Genomic DNA, 18,918 nt, shown 5'->3' with positions numbered 1-18,918 from the left:
TACATTGGTACCACGTGTGTGGTATGTTCTATTGTGCAGTTATAGAAACTCCATTCTGACTAAATTTTTTTGTCACCGTATATATGTATTTTGCCATTAATACAGGAACTGTTTCTGCTAAAGCAGTATGTATTTATATATCCTGAATGTAGAGAATAGCATGACTTGCCTTTTGCCCATTTTCATTCTTTGAATTTTTTCTTAGGAAGCAAAACATAAATACACAATAGCCTGGTATGCAAAGGGAAGTATGCTAGCAAAGTGGAAGGAAAGACATTCAGAAACGTGCCTTCCTTTAGCAGAAAGCTATTCTTCCCAGTATTGTGCTAGTCAGCCTTCCTCTGAACAAAGCCACTTCCACAGTGTCTGTAATTCCTGCATGTAAATCATAACTACTTAGAATATTTTCTAATTCTTCTAAATTAAAGGCTTCTATACCATTATCTGTTATATACATTCAGTGTCCTCTGTAGTCATGTGGGAAGCCTGTGACAGAGTGAGGAATGTGTGAACCAGACCACTCGCTTCCAAGTCTTCCTTCTGTCCCCTATTGCGTTGAACTGGCTTGCTTGATTTTTCCAGCACACCATTCCTGATTATGAACATCATTGTCTCAGCAGATTCCAACTGTGTTATTACAATTCAACATACTCAGTACCTGTTTTTCTTTGAGGGCACTAAAATGAGGTATTTAAAAGGCACTGACTTGCTTGAAGTATTTGGATCTTAAAATTTTTCCGTAGTCTGGTGTCACCTGCCAAGTCAGCCTCAGCTCCTGAATGTGTAGCATTCCTACATACTTCTGCAGCTCTCCAGCTGAAGTCTGTGTTTTGCCAAAGTATTACTTCATTCGTCATGCAGAAAGGGTAATTCCTCAGCTCCTGCTTTCCTGTTCTGGTCTAGCATGTATACAATGAGGCCCTAGCATGTAGCAAGTCTACGTTCCTTTTCTTCTCTCCTTGTTATGGATCCTAATGTGCGTAAATCCATTGCAAGCCATTTAATTGATAGGCCTACGTAGCCATCTGTGTGCATGAAGAAATTACACATGAGATATAGATTGCTGTCCGTTCTGGCAGTGTTTAAAAACCTTTCTTTTCCTGTGTTTAGTCAGTTAAATTTGCGTTAATTGAATTCCTGTCTTATTCTAGTCTTTCCATCAGCTGGGTCAAGAACTTTTGCTTTCTCTGTGATGGAGTTAGCTTATATTGAATTTGAGAAGTAAGTTCTAAATGGTCATTATAATAGATTGCAGAGACACTGAGGACAAGCAGTCAAATTCTTGATTAGCTGTTCTTCCAGAGAAGAATAGCAATGAGTCAAAACTATGAATGTCTTCCCAGGCAAGAATTTAGTGTTGTTCCTCAAGGAGCTCTTTTTGAAGCCATTTTCCCTGGCAGTAATAGGTAAAGCAACTTTTAAGCAGACAGAATAGCCCTCTTAAAATGAAATATAATGTTCCAGGGTAGTGATAAAATACTACTTCTGGTTCAAGTCACATGTAACAGATCATGGCTGTTAAAGGCCTTTGTTGGTAGAATGAATTGGTATTGACTGTTTGGTTTCTCTTGCGGGTCATTAGCTTGTCAATTAATTGGAAAGCTTGTGAGGGGCATCTCTGTGACGGTGTTTTGTGGTAGAAGATGCCAACCTGGGAATAAACTTAGTTAAAAGCTGTTCATAGTTGGTAACTGTGTCTAGTTTGTACACAGTTTTGATTGCTGTGTGTGAATTGTATGATGGGATAGTCTTTAAAAAGGTATTGCTCTGAAGGCTAACAAGGTTTTGACACAGGATGCTGCTGTGAAATTTATACCATAAATAATACAAATACACATGTGAGAGCCTGCATGAACGCTGTAACTGTAACAAAAGGTTTCTTTAGATTCAAGCCTGTGCTTAATGCGGCTATCGCTAGCTTGAGTCAAAATGATGATTTACTGATGAGATTCTTTATTGATATGTGTCACGTTAATATAAAATTCTCTTAAAACTGTATTTCTGCAAAATTCTCTTTAAACTGTAGTCCTGCTGTCAGTGAAATGGCAGTGTGCGATTCCTTATTTATTTTTCAGTGACTTGATAGAAGCTCATAAAAAGAAATCTGGGTATAAAGTGTTTTTTCCCGCTCAGCACCTGGACCTGGAAGTCCACATGGGCTTGTGCATCCTTGTTAGCAATACGAACTCTGCAACTGGGTCTTAGTTTGTAATGCTGTTTTGGATACATGGTTTAAAAAGATATTTTTTTTAAAAAAAAGATCTCTCTTCCTGTTAGCTGTGTGAGTTCTGCAGAGGAGCGAAACGTTGTATGAACCTGGGGGGGGGCTTCTGAGAGGAAAGTAAACAGATAAGAAGAAAGGCAGACAGAAGAGATTTGTTAAATAGGGGTGCCATCTTTATGCTGTTGTTCTTCTGGCTATAACTGCACTTTACATTTTATTGTGGCCTGAGTCTTTAGGGTGGAGTTTGATGAGGCAGTTTCAGAACAATTGGGTCAGTCACCCATTATTCATTCAATTACACACCACAGCCTTGCTGCTCCTTGTTGACATCTGTACAAAGCCCAGCTCTTTTTTACATAACCTGACCAGCTCAGATGCCGATTGTGGGAGATGCTGAAAGTCACGGAGCTCCAGAGCCTGAGAAAAGAAATGGCTAAATAGTTCATTCCCTCTGGCATGCCCAGAGGCAAGCAGGAAGCAGAGTATGTCATCGTTATACATGTAATATTTTGTGTTTTGCCCATATCTTGCTGTAGAAAAGGGAGAAAGTAGAGAAAAGTGGGAAATGTTGTTAAACCTATTTTCCATAGCCAGCTGCATTTGTTTGTTGCCTTACACAACACAACAAGTGTTGCCTTAACGTTGTCTTGATCTGCTTCTGAGTGGACTGCCTTGTCTGGAGCTGGAGGGACCCCCGCGCTGTGGTGGTAATGAGGTGACTGGCCTTGCTGGGCTGTCGATTGAAAAGGTGTGTGCTCTGTGAAGCAGGGTATGAGGGAAAGCAATGAAAATAGTTCTCTCGTTAGCACCATTAAATGATGCACTGGACAGCTGAATTCTGCCTCTGAGGCTGTCTCACTGCTGCGTGCGGCTGGGTGAGATGGTCCAGCCAGCCTTTCTGTAGGTGGTCACTGAGTGCAAGTCCAGCTTTGTGAGCTTTGGGGTTCAGACTTACATAAGTGCTGACTCTTGAAGCAGTGCAGTACTTGGAAAATATGAAGGAGCAAGTTCTTAACAGAAAACTGAAATGAATAGAGGTAGGCAGCAGGGACTGTGTGCATGTCAAAACGGGCACTCAGTCTTAACGTGCTTTCTGAATAACAGTGACTTGCATTTCTTCCATTTGTAAAATGAATACAATGCTGCCTTATCTTGTGAGAGTATCATTGAAATAAATCCGGTGATGTTTCTGAGATGTTTGGATGCTTCAGTGCCAAACACTGAAGCAAAGCTGAGATATAAATTAATAGTTCTTTATTTGGGGAGAATATTAGCGGTAGGTTGTGAAAGAAGTACAATTTTATAACACAGCTAAAAGGAAAAATTGAAATGCCACTGGTGGGGAGTGCTGACTGTCATGTACACTGAATTGAGGTGTCTGATGGAAAATAAAATAGTGTGTGATAAAGTAATTGAACAATGTATAAAAGTGTATGTCTACTAAGCAGGAGGAGGGAAGTACTGAAGTTGCCAAAGTAATCTATGTACTAACTCCTTATGTTTGATTTGACTTGGCTTTTTGAACTTTATGATAAAAATGTAACTTGTGAATTTATTTACAAGCACCAAAGGCACAGGTTCAAATTAGGTTTTGTAATATCAAAGTAGAAAATCCACCTGTTTTTATATGTGGAAGAAAACCTTGAATTTGTTCATATAAGCATGGGCAATGCCTCAGTTTCAGCTCACTGATTCAGTTTGGTACAAATATTTTGTAGGCTTTTATGAAAATAAACAGAGCAGTTATATTTCATATAAAATTACTGTGGTGATAAGTGACTGCAGCTGAACTTTTCCTGGCAGAGTTGGAAACTGGGTTATAAGAGGATAGTTAACTGCAAACACTTTGTGTCAGAAACACCTTTGTGTTGGATGTTTGGATGGTAGCCTAGCAAAGCACCAGTCCTGGACACTACTGGGAACTTCTAAGATATGGTTACACAAGTAATCATAATTGTGTTTCAGATGGTAAGTAAAACATGTATAAACTCATTAATTAAGAACTGTAAAGCTAGCGTACGAACCATTTTGCAAACAAACAGGATTAAGTGGGTAGAAATTGGGTGGAAAAAAGGTTGGTTAGTCACTAGCATCACTGAAACAAAATATGCAGATTTTTTTTCTTGGTATTGGCTCTTTTGCATTAGTATGAGTCATCTTAAAGCCTATGTGTTTCCATATAAAAACGTGTCTTGTGTAGCAGACCGCGATGAGCAGAGAAGGTCAACTTTATTTTATTTTATTTTAATCCCTTCTAGCCTTCAGGAAAAAGAACAATCGTTCAGCCTGTCCATTAAAGAAACTACTGCCAAGGTAAGTGCACATGAGTTTTCAGTTCTTCAGAATATTTGGGTTAGCAGATAATAGTATGCATCTTAGCAAATTGTCTGTGTTTAGGAAGTTGGTTTTGTGTTGTTTCTTCTAAACAGATTTTGCATGTAAATATTTTCAAACATACAGTCTAAGCCCCTTCCCCCAGCTTTTATATGTGGGCAAGCTACAGAGATTATGCCTAAGGAAGCAGATGGAGTAATCTATTGTTTCTCGGTTTATGTTTACTAGTGATCAGTCTTCTTGCTCGTCTCCATTTAGGAACAGACTCCTCAGGTTTGTGAAATGAAAGTGATCTCTAGTCACAGCTGAACGTTTTCAGTCTTAATACAGAGGCTCTTACTTTCTGAGCTGACTGGTTTTGTTGGTGTGAAGGAAGAGCATGAATGAAGTGCCTCTTTTCCCTGCCCTTTCACTAATAATAAACTAGCAATCTCATTCTCATCTCCCTTTAAAAATACAAAGAAAAGTGATGTGGCCTATTTAGCATACCTTTTGTTTCTAACCAGAGATGTCAATACTTTTCCTTTAATTTTCTTATTTTTCATGGCTTTCTTCCAAGAAAGAAAATACTAAAGTTTTCTTTTTATTTCAGAATGGCTCAGTGAGCCACAGAGCATCTTTGCTCCATGAGTGCTCTAGAAAACAAGGTCTATTAATGGTAGCTAATTCACATAAGTCCATATGGAACAGAGTGGAAAATATTTCTGGTTTTGGTCACTAATGAATTTATACTGTGAAATAAGTTTATTTTTCATGTTTTTTAATACCACTCACAAAAATCAGTGAAAATTTTATCTTTATAATCTGTTCTTCCTAATAATCTTGACCAATGCTTTTAGCATGCTCTGTTAAATAGGTGATTTAAAGACTACATCTTAATACCCCTCCCTCCTTCTCTCCTACTTTATTTTGAGCTCATTCTCCTCTATTCCTTGCTTATGTACACATCTTGGCAAAAATTAGTATAGACTATTATAACATGATGCTTCCGCCTATATTTTTTAAATCTCTGTGAGTAAAGTATCAAGGAAAAGATTGTAACTGACCTATAGCTTATCTGCTAAAATGAGTGAGATATTTGGTACCTCAGTGATGTGTTGTTTCAAGCTATCTGCAAGCGAAAATATAGGTTACAGGTTTTGCCTTCTCCCCTGAAAATATTTGCCTCTTGAAGTTTTATTTTAGAACTGTAGTATCTAGAGACTTTTTCAATACGAGCTAAAGCATTAGGTAACAGTTGAGAAGTCTGTGAGGTAGAATTCCACAGCCTGTTTGTTTCTTTAAACTTTCAATAGATAAAATATTATTTTAATTTCATTCCATTCCTATGTGATGGCTTTTATTTATTAGAGAAGGTAAATAGAAAGCATGTAGTGAGACTCTCAAAATAATTTATTATTTTATTTATTCAGATTGTCTCGTGCTATTATTTTCTTTTCAAACTGGATAGAGCTGGTCTTTGAAATACTGTATGGGGAAAACACTACTTGGTCAAAGGTCTCTTCTTTCCCCCTGTGTCACTAGTATTTATATGGCCTTTTCTGCCTCATCTGTTTTGTTTTCAGCAGAGGTTTTAAAAGCTAAGATTCACCTGCTAGTGAAGGGAACAATCTTCCTTATTCACCACCTTCCTTGAGAAATTAGTATCTGCTTTTGCTACTGGCAGGATTGTGCTGCATGGGAGATCCAGGTGGACTGTCCTTTTCTTCAGGCAGTGTAAAGAGAATTTATCTTTTCCAAGGTGCTGTTGTAAAGAAAGGTGAAGGTTAGTCAGCTTATTTTTTCTTGAGATGGCTGGAGAAAAAGTAAATTTCAGTGCTTTAGTGTCTTTGGCCCTGTTTGTGCTGCTTTAGATTAACATTGTATGCTGGAAAGATGGAAGAGGATGACAATGGGCAAATATGCTTTTGATATTTGCTGCTTTTCATCTTGATTCCACATATCTTGGCTAACCACAGAATCCTGCTGGTTTCAGATAGGCTGCTTTGAGTAGTGTTTATGTGTCTGAACACAGATTTGTAAGGTATATTCCTAAACAAGAGCCTTTTTTTTTTCTCTTTCTTTTTTTTTTCTTCCTGAAAGTCTGCTTTAAAAAAAACCCTGCAAACCACTGAAGATAATTTTTAAACAAATACAGTAATATTTGGATGTAAAGAACTTCCCTGAAATTGAAAGGGAGTTTCTTAGACATGGAGCTTGTTGGTCCATGGGCTGCAGCGGAGCTGGTCACTGGGAACAGGGAAAGGGGATTGCTGGGGCCACAGGCACTTGCAGTCAGGCTGGTTGGAGGAGGATGGTGCATTCACTGGGAGCAAAGGAGGGTGCTGGCTTTGTGAATGTTCATCATTGTCAGCTAAGAAATAACCTTTCCTTAGTGGCTGAATAAGCTACTGTAATGAATAATGGTAGCTGTTATTAAGATAAAATCATTAGAAAAAATTATTTGAATTGGAGCTTGTAGAGTAGAAGTGATATAACACAGAAGCAGTGCTGTTAGTTTAGAGGATATTATATTATTTTTGCCTCTCCCAGTCGCTCATTAAGCTATGTTGAACTATGCCATGTGATAGCTCTGAAGATTAATGCTGTTCATTTATCTACAGAATACACGTGACATAGATAGAAGCAGGCGCTTGGTAACGTACTTATCTCATATTCCAGAAGAATCACCTCTGTGAGTTAAGAGGAACTGCCTTTAAGCCTGTGGTCCCTGTGTTTGGTCTGTTAATAGAGAGTGCCAGTGAGCTTCCTTCTGACAGTAGTCCTTACAAAGTGGACAGTGTTCACTAGAAACTGATTAAACCTCCCAGCTTATTTTGCATAATTGCCAAACAGCTGTCTAGTGGTAATGACTTTAAGTTACTACCAGCATGGGATATATTCATGCAGTTTTCCTGGAGCTGAAAAATTCCCCATCTAATTGCAATTCACTGAGCCATTCAGTACCCCTGAAGAGAGAGCACTGCTTAGAAAGAAGTCATTAAAAACTTCCAGATTTATTTTGGAGAGGTGAGACAGAAATGGCCTTTGGGTTCTTTGAGCACGTTTATTTGACTCTGACAGGTTTGGGTTTTTAAAAATATTTTAAGCGAATTAGTAGGCAAGTCACTTAGAAGGAGGCGTTGAAACAAAGCGAAATTTCTGGGAATTGAAAAAGTGTCGTAGGTGCAGAAATGATGATATATATATGATTTAAAATTAATAAGAAGACACTGAAATTTTTAGATAGTAGCAGCTACTGCTTGGAGGATAGTTCTGTTGGCTCAAGAAAACAGTATGTCCCGTTCATGAATAACAGATGCTCTTAGTTAAAGCAAGAGGCTACTATCCATTTAAAATAATTTACAGTTAGTGTAATGTCTGCATTACTATATTTTAATTGTACAAACAGACAAGCTATTACAGCTGCAAGGCCTTTGCTCTTAAAAAGTGAAGTGATAGCTGTGCTTCTATTAAGCATGGTAGATACACTTGTTTTTAAGGGGGAGAAAAAAAGTCAAGGAGGGCAGGGAAAATTTCCTCTGGAGATTTCATTTCACATCTCATCTCTTCCCAACTGGCCTGTACCTCTCTTGACTATTGCGTTACCCTTCATTCCAATGAATGCAATGTTTTCTCAAGTGTCAGCTACAATTTTAAGCAAGTGTTTGATGTCTGCCTTCACAACAAGGGATTTGCATTAGTTTGATGGTGGATTTTTTTTGTTTGTTCATTTTGCTTTCCTTCACAAATGGTGCAACATGGAGTAAGAACCAACATCTCTGAATATGTGGGAATTGTATGAATTGTATATGCTGTATAAGATCCTACTGAGGGGTAGTATACTTAAATGTAAAGTACAGAAACAGTTGAACTTCCTTTCTTTTTTTCTCTCCTGTCTTTCTCCATGTTTTTAGTACCAATCCTGATTCATTGCTGAAGGAACTTCCAGTTAAAAAGATAAAAAAGAGAGGAAGTCAGAAACCTGAACCGTAGTCAGCAGTGTGTCCCATTTGTGAAATGTACAGTATTGAGCCTTATTTGTTGCTTGTGCAGAGAATTGACGATGGCTGCTTTGTCTTTTTTGAGTTAAGATGTGCAGCACAGTATATTTTGTGTAAAAATCACTGTACATCCTGTGTTACAGCATTTTGAACTGCAAATGTTGGCTTATTTACATTCCACTCCAGGCATCACTGCTGATGCTGAAATTGTACAGAATTTGTAAGATGGCCTTTCTTTTATGTGCAGTAGTGAAACAGGGCCTGCCTCATGCAGGTAGTTAATGCTAATACCGTTCCCTGTTTTTATAAAAGGATGTGTGACAATGCCTGAATATTTTGATTTGTGTTGCATATTTCTCTGAAGACATCACTTTTTATTAAGCTTCTTTACCTTGCTGTAAGATGTTATGTTGTGTCTGTAAACCAAGAACATTTGAAGCCCCGTTTAAGTTGCCTTATACTTTTCATGAATGAATTATATATCATTGCTGTCTGCTTCAATCTAGGTTTGCACGAGTCAGAAACTCTGCAGTACTTTGAGGAGGAAAGTGAGTGATATTGAAGCTCAACTACCAGCTCTACTTGAAGCCAAAATGCTGGCTGTTTCAGGTAAGTTTTAAGTGATGAGAAGGACTAACGCTGATGAGTGGTGTGTTAGCAGTTGTTGACCTTTCCCTAAGAAGTCTCAGCTATGAAAAGTTGTTGATGTGCACTTGTATAGATCTCTTGGAAGTATAGATCCTTCACACCAGGCTGTGTCATGCCTTGTGTGAAGTACTTCAGGCCCCTCTCCGTCGTTAGGAACTACTGGCAAAGTGAAAGGTAGTAAACATGCAAAGAATGTGGTACTTTTCCATACATGCAATTGATAAACAATTATCAATAGCTGTTCCTGGACCTAACAAGTTATATGCCTATAGCTCTCTAGCTACAAGCATAAATTTACAACAAAAGTATACTAATTACAAATGTGGCTTTAAATGACACTTTAAAATGGAATACAATAATTGGCAGCTTCTGCTGTTCAGGTCATTAAACAACTAATGTTGGCAGCAAAAGAGCGATTTGGTCCTTGGAGCACTCGTGCATGTTATTTACAACCAGTAAAACATTGAAATGTGATTACAGAGTCTGATACATAACAGCTTTACATGCCACTTGCTTGGGATTACTACACTGTTCACTAAGGAAAAAAGGCAAAGCACAGTTCTGTCTCTTCAGTTTGAAGAGGTGTGTTTTCTAATTCAGCAAATTGTTTGCAGATGTGTTACGTAAGTGTCTCTTTGCTAGACACCTGCCTCAGAGGGGAAGCTGAACAGGAGAGAATGGAGACTTGGATACAAGGAATCTTCTAGTGTTACACCAAGTAAAGAAAGGCTAGGGTTTTTTTAATACATGTCGAGATGATGTGTTGCAACTATCTGTTGGTGATTTACCTTCTGAATTAGATAGACGAATCTAGTACCAGCACACGTGATTTTTTTTTTTTTAAATGGAACCTTGTGGAGTATCACATGGTTTGTTTGCCAGAAGCTGATAACGCCAGGCTTGAGCGAAATCCTAAAGGAAATTCAGGGCCGGATCTTGTGTTGGTGCTGACCGTGCTCATTTTCCTTGCTTCTCATAACACCTTTTTGAAATGGAAGCCCTCTTTATTTCTCTGTGTCCCTCTGTGAGAGGTAAGCTCAGCAATCACCCTTCTCTGCCTGTGGGCTGTTTGAAAGTAGGTAATTTTCTTGCTTTCAGAAATGAGGACAAAGTTTTCCCCAGCCATTTTATAACTTTCTTGAGAGCAAAACAGCCATAAACTGGATAGCCAGAAAAGGTATACCTCAGTCTGACACTTTGAGAGAGTAAATGACAACTCGAGGATGATTTCCAAAACATTCATAACAATATTTTGTACCTGTTAGCTCTTGAAAGAGGTTGCTTGTTTCAGGAATGAATTCAGAAGACAATTTAATTCTGATGTTTCTATAAACTGTTTTCACAGTACTGCAACTATGATTGCTTTTCTCTGCTTTTTAAGAAGTAGCGGTGCCATTTCTTAGTACTGCTAAGCGCTGTTTCTTTTTTATTCTTACTCTGAAAAACTCTTACTTCAGAGAATTTTAATGACTGTGAATGGTACAGTCCTATGTTATTACTAAGGCAGAATTCTGGAAGGAACGGGTTGAAAGTAGAGGGCAAAAAGTAATTTGGTGACAGTGGATACTGTAGTGTCTTTACCTCATTGTAAGATATCACAGCCTTACGGGATGGTCAGGGTTGGAAGGGACCTCAGTCCAACCCTCCACTAAAGTGGTTTCAGCTAGAGCAGGTTGCACAGAGTTGCGTCCAGGTGGGTTTTGAATGTCTTCAGAGGAGACTGCACAGCCTCTCTGGGCAGCCTGTTCCAGCGCTCTGTCACCCTCAAGGAAAAGAAGTTCTTCCTCATATTCAGATGGAACTGCCCGTGTTTTGGCTTGTGCCCATTGCCCTTTGTCCTGTTGTTGGGCTCCACTGCAAGGAGCCTGGGCCCATCCTCTTGACACCCGGCCCTGAGATCTTTGTAGACCTTGATAAGATCCCCCTCAGCCTTCTCCTCTCCAGGCTGAACAGGCCCAGCTCCCTCAGCCTCTCCTCATGAGGCAGATGCTCCAGCCCCCTCATCACCTCCGTAGCCCTCCGCCGGACCCTGCCCAGCAGTTCCCAGTCTCCCTTGACCTGGGGAGCCCAGCCCTGGACACGGCGCCCCAGGTGCGGCCTCCCCAGGGCAGAGCCGAGGGGCAGGATCACCTCCCTGCACCTGCTGGCCACGCTCCCCCTCACGCACCCCGGGGTCCCGCTGGCCCCTCGGCCACCAGGGCTCACTGCTGGCTCACGGGCGACTTGCTGCCCACCAGAACCCCCAGGTCCCCTCCGCAGAGCTGCCCCCCAGCAGGTCAGCCCCAGCCCGTACCGGTGCGTGGGGCTGCTCCTCCCCAGGGGCAGGACCCTGCTCTTGCCTGTGCTGAACCCCACGAGGTTCCTCTCCGCCAGCTCTCCAGCCTGCCCAGGCCTCGCTGAAGGGCAGCGCAGCCTGCGGGTGTATCGGCCGCTCCCCCGGCTTCGTGTCACCTGCCCACGTGCTGCGGGCACGCTCTGTCCCCGCGTCCCGGTCACTGATGGGCAAGTTGAACAGGACCGGACCCAGCACTGACCCCTGGGGAACACTGTGGGCCACAGGCCTCCAGCTGGACCCTGCGCCGCTGGTCACAACCCTCCGGGCTCTGCCCTTCAGCCACACACATTTAGTTGATGTGATGGCACTTATGTTAAATGCAGAGTAGTATGCAGAGGATGCAGGGGAAATACAGGAATTAAAAACCAATCAGCTCTCAGAAGACCTAAATGTAAAAAACCCAACCAACCAACCAAAAAAACCCACGCCAAAACCCCTGAAAAAAATAGAAATATTTTAGTGTTAGAGCATGAAGTGATAAAATCAGAAAAGCCAGGATGCGGAATGAATTGCATCTAGCAGAGAAGCAAGTCAGGAAGAGAAGATTTGGTAAATGCAGAAAAAGAAAGAGGAAGGAAGAGATAAAAATAGATTTTTTTAAATTTTTTTTTTTATGCTTTCACAAGGTGAAAACAGTGAGCAGTGGATAATACAGTAAGGGCTGCATTACTTGGTTTCTGTGTATTCCTGTGTTAGACATAAATGAATGACACCTCTTAAATAAAGCATAGTTAGGAAGTAGGTCTTAACCTTTAAGATACTGTAGGTATCCCCTGAACTGTCAGGCAGCTAACAGAATGTTAATGAACAGTTTGAATATATGAAATTGTTAGAAGGTGGGAGGAATTTTGGTTGAGTAATATCAATTATTTAAGGACAGCCTTGGAATAGCATGAAATTCAGATGGAATTATAGTGCATATATAAATATGCAGTAATAAGAAAGTTTGGTGGTCGTGGTTAGAAGTTTTTGTTTAGTCTGGAAGCATCAGGCAGGGATAAATGTCTGATATTTCTGCTTTTTTACCTTGGCAGTTAGATCACTTATTCACACAATTTCCTCAAACAACAATACGAATGGATACTGAGAACAACTAACAGATGTTGCATCATTTTTGTTTAGCTTAGCATTTTCCTTGAGGAAGCAGCCTAGAGTTAAGTGATTTTGGAACTGTGCCAAAGCGAAAAGGTAACTGAATGTATTTGCACACATCTGGATTCGTGTATCCCAAAAGTTAACTTAGATGAACTTAAGAATATAATTACTAAGTGATACATTAGTTTTCAGAGCATATGTGTGATGACTTGGAAAGCATGATGCTTGCCTCAGCCTTTAATGGGTACCTTCAGATAACATTCACCTTCTACATGAACTGTACTTTCTGTTCCAAACATACCAACTTACAGTATTGATGTATCTGCACCAGAAGACATAAGAATATAGCCAATCTTGTTTTTTGAAAGGAAAATACCACAATAGATGCAATGTAAGCGTAGCACTTCTATTAGTCTTGTCAATGCAATAGCTTGGATTTTAAGAATGTATAGTAAATGATACTGTAAAGACATAAGAGATGATGCTATGTATGTAAATGTCTCTCCTCCCTATTATTTCGTCCTTGGAAGAAATATAAAATTAAATTTGGAGGAGAAAGAAAGGAGGTTTGTGAATCTCTGGATTATTGAGGGCTATAGAATGAATACAGTAGATTGATTAAATCCTGGTGAGATTTCATATGGAAAACCAAAACCGACAACCCATATTTAAATGTTCAAGAGATATTTCTATCAACAGTTACAATTCAGATCCTTTATATCAACAACTCTCTTCTGATTGGCATTTGTCTGTTGTGATAAATAGCTTGCAGTTAATACTCCTGAGATGTTGGTCCAGATTTTTTCTCCAAACATAATTAGTAGAATCTTATTATATTGTTCATGGTTTTTAAGTCAGTAGCTTTAGCTAATTATAGCTAACAAGTATACCTGATTGCATGAGATGTGACTGTTGACATACACATTTGTAAATACTTACTGATGAAATCTTATGGTTTAGCATCTAGTAATTTTTTTTAATTATTAAAACAAAACGCCTTAATGTCAGTGCTTAGAAACCTGCATGTGAGTATTATAACAGTTGCTTCTTACAGTAGCTCTTGACATGCTTATAAAAAATTTTTTTATCAGTTTTGGGAAGAACATGGCAATAGAAGATACTCTGTTTTTTCTGTTAGCATTGTGTGTATATGTAGCATGAAATTTTTTGGAGGAATAAATTGCAGCTGAAGTAATCCTAAGCCAGAAAATTTAAGTAGGATGATATGTAAGTAAGTGTGAATGTAACTGTAGAAATAGTATTAAAATTTATTTTCCTACTTTGGGTTGTTTTGCACGAGAGCAAATCGTATCAGGAATGGTCTGTTTCTCATTTTTCCTTAGCAAGAAAATAATTTGGCAATAGGAAGGAGGATCTAAACTAAAATGAATTTTTAGTCATCCTTTTGGCTGTTTCTATATTTGAATAAAGAGATTGTTTTATATACTTTACAATGTCTTCTTAGACTCTATGAGATTTCATTTTTTTCCCCTCTTGAAAACGTGTAATAGCATGGGACTAGATCGCCAGAAAATGGCTAGCAGGGAGCTAAGCGAAAGTGAGTGAAATATTGAATTCATTATGTAGTTATCAGAGATGCATGTCATTAACTTTCCTTATGTCTTTGCAAATACAAATTAGATCCAAACACAGAAGTCAGAATGAGGTGACTTGTAAGTAGCTAAAAAAAAATAATTCTGATCTTAAAACTGTTTATGCCAGTAAGAGATCATGTGTCATCATCCTATAATTAGCACTAGCTTTATTTCATTAAATACCTGCAAGTGAGAGGTGCTTGGAAATAGTGTTGTGGGATGATTTCCAGCAGTACAGTGAAAAGGTTTTTTCCCCTTGTTAGTGTAGAAGTGTGGTTTGTAAATAGCATTACACAAATACCACATACTGTATTTTCGCAAAACGTAATGCCAGTACTGTTGCCTCTTTGTCTGCTCTTTGATGCTCATTTAGGGCAAGTTCTGCAAGGCACAGGAAGCAATTGTAACAAAAAAGCCCCCCCCCTCTTCCAGCTTTGGTGCCAAGCATTCCTGTTGGGAATGAGTATGTTTGAGAGGGGACAGGGTCTGGAAGATGCCAGTGCATGCTGCAGGACATTTTCAGCCATACATCTGTGTATTTTGGTAATGTGGATGTCTAGTTTCCATGCCTGTGCTGTATTCTGTCAGTCCATGCAGAAATATATATGTGGGCGTAAAGTTCTCAACATGGTGTTGAGATCTTCCCCAGACACGCCATATACAGCTCTTTATTTATCTTTCATTGGAAGGCAATGGTGCTTCTGTTTGTTTGGAGGGATATTTTTTTCCCTGTTTTTTTCCTGTCTCTGAGAACTGTTGTTTGGTAACAGTTGGAGAAGTCTGCTAATCTTAGAGGCAAAAATACCAATACTTATTTTTTTTTCTTTTAGTCGAAGTTTTTTGATGAATTCATGCCTGATGTAGGTCTGTGTCTTGTCAGATGATATAGCTGGTTCCCTGCTTTCTGATTCTTGCTTTCAGCAGTGGTCTGGGCTGATGGCTGAGGCGTAGTGAGACTAATTCTTGTTCATGCCTGTATTGCAATGTCTTGGCTCCAGCATACAATGCTGTGTATTGCCATGTCTTCCCACAATGGTCACTTTATGTTCCGTGAAGTAAAATTTGCCACCGTGTATTGGTGCAAGTGATGTACTTTTTGGCAAGCCTGTTAACTCATTTAAAAAATAATGCTGGTGGTCCCCCCAAACCAACCCCCAAACAGCCACGCAGAACTCGGACAGCTATGCTGTTTGTCTTTTTATCTCATTTCCAAATGAGACTGCTGGATGTTACTGGATTTCAGTGAATTTCAAGGATAATTTGTTGTAGCTGAAGTACCAGCATGATACGTGACCAGGCAGCAGAAAGTCATTGCTTCTGTTGCAGAAAGCAGCTGGCCATGTAACAACTTCTCTTTCTCTGTCCTGTTACCTGAGCTGCTGTTTGTTCCTGGAGTAGGGCAGGAGGTTGGGCAATCTCTTGGGCAGTTCCTTTTCTGGGGTGTTGTGCTCAAAGGAGAAACGTTAGATGGGGAGAGCTGCGAAGGGAGGGTGCTCACCCCATGGAAAGGCTGGGTTTTCTTGCATCCCCTGTGCAGTCTGTGGAAGGGAGCAGTGATGTCCAGAGAGCCAAGGTGACAAACCTCTGAACCTCAGTGCGTGCACTTTTGGTGCCTAAATCTAGGTGGCATGGATATTTCTCTCCCTGATCCTTCTCTGGTTTTCTTTCCTGATCTGGTGGGTAAAAAGGGGGTTGATGATTTCATGCAGCCCTCAAGATCACGGAGGTCGGGTCTGGGCTGTTTCCTTACTCTCAGCATGTCCCTTCCCAGTGGCAGCGAGTGGAGGGAAAGGCAGGAGAGAGGGCAGAGGTGAAAGAACCAGAGACTGAAAGGCATAAGGTGAATGGGAGCTGGGAGGAAGGGGGAGGTGATGATGCAGGGAAGCCTGTGTGCACACGTCTGTACCGTTGGGTGACCTTGGAGTCACTTCAATTTGGGCATCCTTTACCATGTTGGTAGAGAATGTTACATGACTTACAACAACTATTTACTGTCTAATGCATGTAGTAAATTGCTGTGACTAACATGCTACTGGGCTGGACTTGTCACTCCCAGTGCAGGCACTTGAGAGCATCTGGTGGCCCAGCAGACACCAGTAGCTATTGCTCCTTGGAACAGGTTTTGTCTCCGTATTGCTGAATTGCCATCTTCCAAACCTCTGCCTTTTTCTTCAGCACAACAAGGCTGAATTTTTCATTGATAATTTTCACTTGAGCCTTTGAGTTGTTATTACTGATTTAAAATTTTATTATTGTTGGGATCTCCCACCCCCCACCCTTCTTTTTTTCTTTTTCTTATTTTGACTCCTAGGATTGCTCTGTGGTGACTCACAGTCCAGGTACAAGAGGCTTTCTATGGCAGAGAACCTCCTCCGCATATTTGTCTGTGAGGTCTCTTGCCTGCTTCTAGATGGATTTTCTTACTTTACCTTTCGGGATCACATCAATCATTCAGTTGCATTATGCTTCATAAAAGTGTTGGCATGTGTTATTGCTTTAAAACAATAATTGTGATTCAAAAATGCTGGAATTCTGTTCAGTGTTTCAGGAGATGGTAGGCTGTACCTCATTTGCTATTTGTTTTTTTCAGATGTGCAAACACACTGGCATTGATTCCAAAATCCTGCATTTCTGTCATGTTTTTAGCTTTTTCTCTTTGTGAGCAGCTGAATGATATTTATTTTCTTCAATTTCTTCTCTGGTGTTGGAATCAGTTTGTATTGTCATTAATCACAGGATGGAGGATTTTCAGCTTTGAATTCCAGTGCCATTGATAAATACCATGGTAGCAAATGCCCTAAGCTAAAATGTAAATTTTCACTTTCTTATGTATTATTAAAGGTAGTGTTAGTCTGTGAAGAATTAACTTAGAGATAATGATAAAGAATGACCAGCCTATTCTTTCTTATATTCAAGCCAGCATCCGGTATGTATGTTTTACTGTTAATGCAAAAATTGCTCCTTTGCTTGTACTACAATTAATGTAGTTTATCAATAGAGATGGGACTTAGCTCTGCTTCAGGTACAAATAATGGAAACTATGAGTGTATATAATTTTGGCCATAAATATGAAGAAAAAGTGAGAGTAAAAAACTTGTGGTTGATTAACTTTGTCGTATATTTTAAATGGGAAATATTTAGTAAAGCTTAAATAATAATTGTGTTTGTTTTTTTTTTTTTTTTTTTTACAAAATGAGTCAGACTTTAAACCATATATTTTAGTCAATTTATTGCTGGTAAATGGTATCAAAATAATGATATGTTAGTTTGAGGCTACTAAATGGGTGACAGTCTGCCCAACGGAGTAAAATGTGACAATGAGCTGTTATAATAGGCATGAGTTTGTGGCATGTAACTATCTATAGAGAAGATACACTTGATATACAGAGTACTATTTAGCTGTAGCCATACAAGTAAAATTTTGGGAAGAGAGGAAAATAAAGTAAATATACTACTTATGTTTACAGTGAGTAAAAGCAATTATATAGCTATTTTGTGCCTGAGGATAATTTTTTTAAAAAACTTTGCTGCTCATATGGGTTGCTTTGCTGGGTTTGGCTGGTATTTTTGGGTATTCACTTCTGGCTGCTGGAGCTTACCTGATGTCGCTATCTGTAGAGAGCAGGTTATGAAGGATGCATGCAAGAAGTGCCCTAGAGGGCAAGATTAAGGAAGAAGTTTAAACTGGGTTTTTGTTGCTGTCTTTTGAGATAATGGTAATGTTCAACCTCTCAAAGTGAAGTGTGCATGCTCAAGTCCTTGTGACTGTGTACTGCAAGCATGTTATTCAGCTGTTCAGAGCACTGGGTACTTTGAATTAGCTGGAAAGAGAAAATACGACTCTTTAGTGCTGTACTTGAAGTATAATCAGTTTGACTGAGTTAATGTGAATGATTTCAGATTGTATTATAACCCCAATTGTACTTCAAATGGTTATTCCCCCCCCCCCCCCCCCCCAATATCCAAGCACTGTGGATTCCATGTATTTATTCCAGTTGAAATGGAATAGATTTAAGATTCTGATAGAGCAACAGAATTTCTATCCTGGGCATTTATTAACAGTTTTCTGAATTTGTGGTTTTCCCCATTTAGTGTACCAATTTGTGCCCACTGTGTTTATATGAACATGTTTGGAGTGGCTAAAATTGCACATCACTAGTAAGTGTCACTGCAAGACAGGAGGAAGGATGGGAAAAGTGGCATTTCACCCTTCAGTGCCCTTTGTAGAATCTCTGTCTCATGTCTTGGTTTACATCAGATGCTCAGCTTTGGTCTTAGACCATTAATTCCTTAGTTTTTCTGTCTCTGAACAGTTTTTCTGAGTGAGCAGTCCTATTAGCTTCTGTGATTTTTGAGTTTTCTGGAAAGAGTTAGGACTGACTTTATTTATCTCATATTCCCCAATTAGAACTTTCTCAGCAGTATGGCTATATAAAACATAACACAGAGTGGTGGATGAAGTAATAGTTACTGTGTTAACTTTAGGCAAAATACTTATTTAATCATCAAAAAGAGGAATTTTAACATTTTCAGGATATTAGCAGAATAAAACATTTTGACACGTCTGCTGAATATTTCGACAGCATCCAATGTGACTTAGTCTCTTAACAAACTCGCTCCCCCAGGAGGATGTGTTCTTTAATGCTGGCAGCTAGGGATTATATATTAATTTTTAAACTGCTTCCTAAATGCCATAAGAAGGTT

General features: G+C 39.5%; 1 protein-coding gene across 2 annotated transcripts in view; it reads left to right on the top strand.

Annotated features, from left to right (window-relative positions):
• The window catches only part of DISC1 (DISC1 scaffold protein), a 204,441-nt gene that overhangs the window by 75,070 nt on the left and 110,453 nt on the right, over positions 1-18,918 (top strand). For both annotated transcript variants that reach the window (XM_040598953.1, XM_040598952.1), the window contains exons 7-8: positions 4,483-4,537; positions 9,048-9,150. In XM_040598953.1, the coding sequence (XP_040454887.1) occupies positions 4,483-4,537; positions 9,048-9,150 (158 nt within the window). The remainder of the gene's footprint in view (positions 1-4,482; positions 4,538-9,047; positions 9,151-18,918) is intronic.

The sequence above is a fragment of the Falco naumanni genome, chromosome 6 (genome assembly GCF_017639655.2).
Source record: "Falco naumanni isolate bFalNau1 chromosome 6, bFalNau1.pat, whole genome shotgun sequence".
Taxonomy (NCBI): domain Eukaryota; kingdom Metazoa; phylum Chordata; class Aves; order Falconiformes; family Falconidae; genus Falco; species Falco naumanni.
The sequence above is the reverse complement of the archived record's forward strand: the minus strand, read 5'-3'. Positions and strand labels throughout refer to the sequence as shown.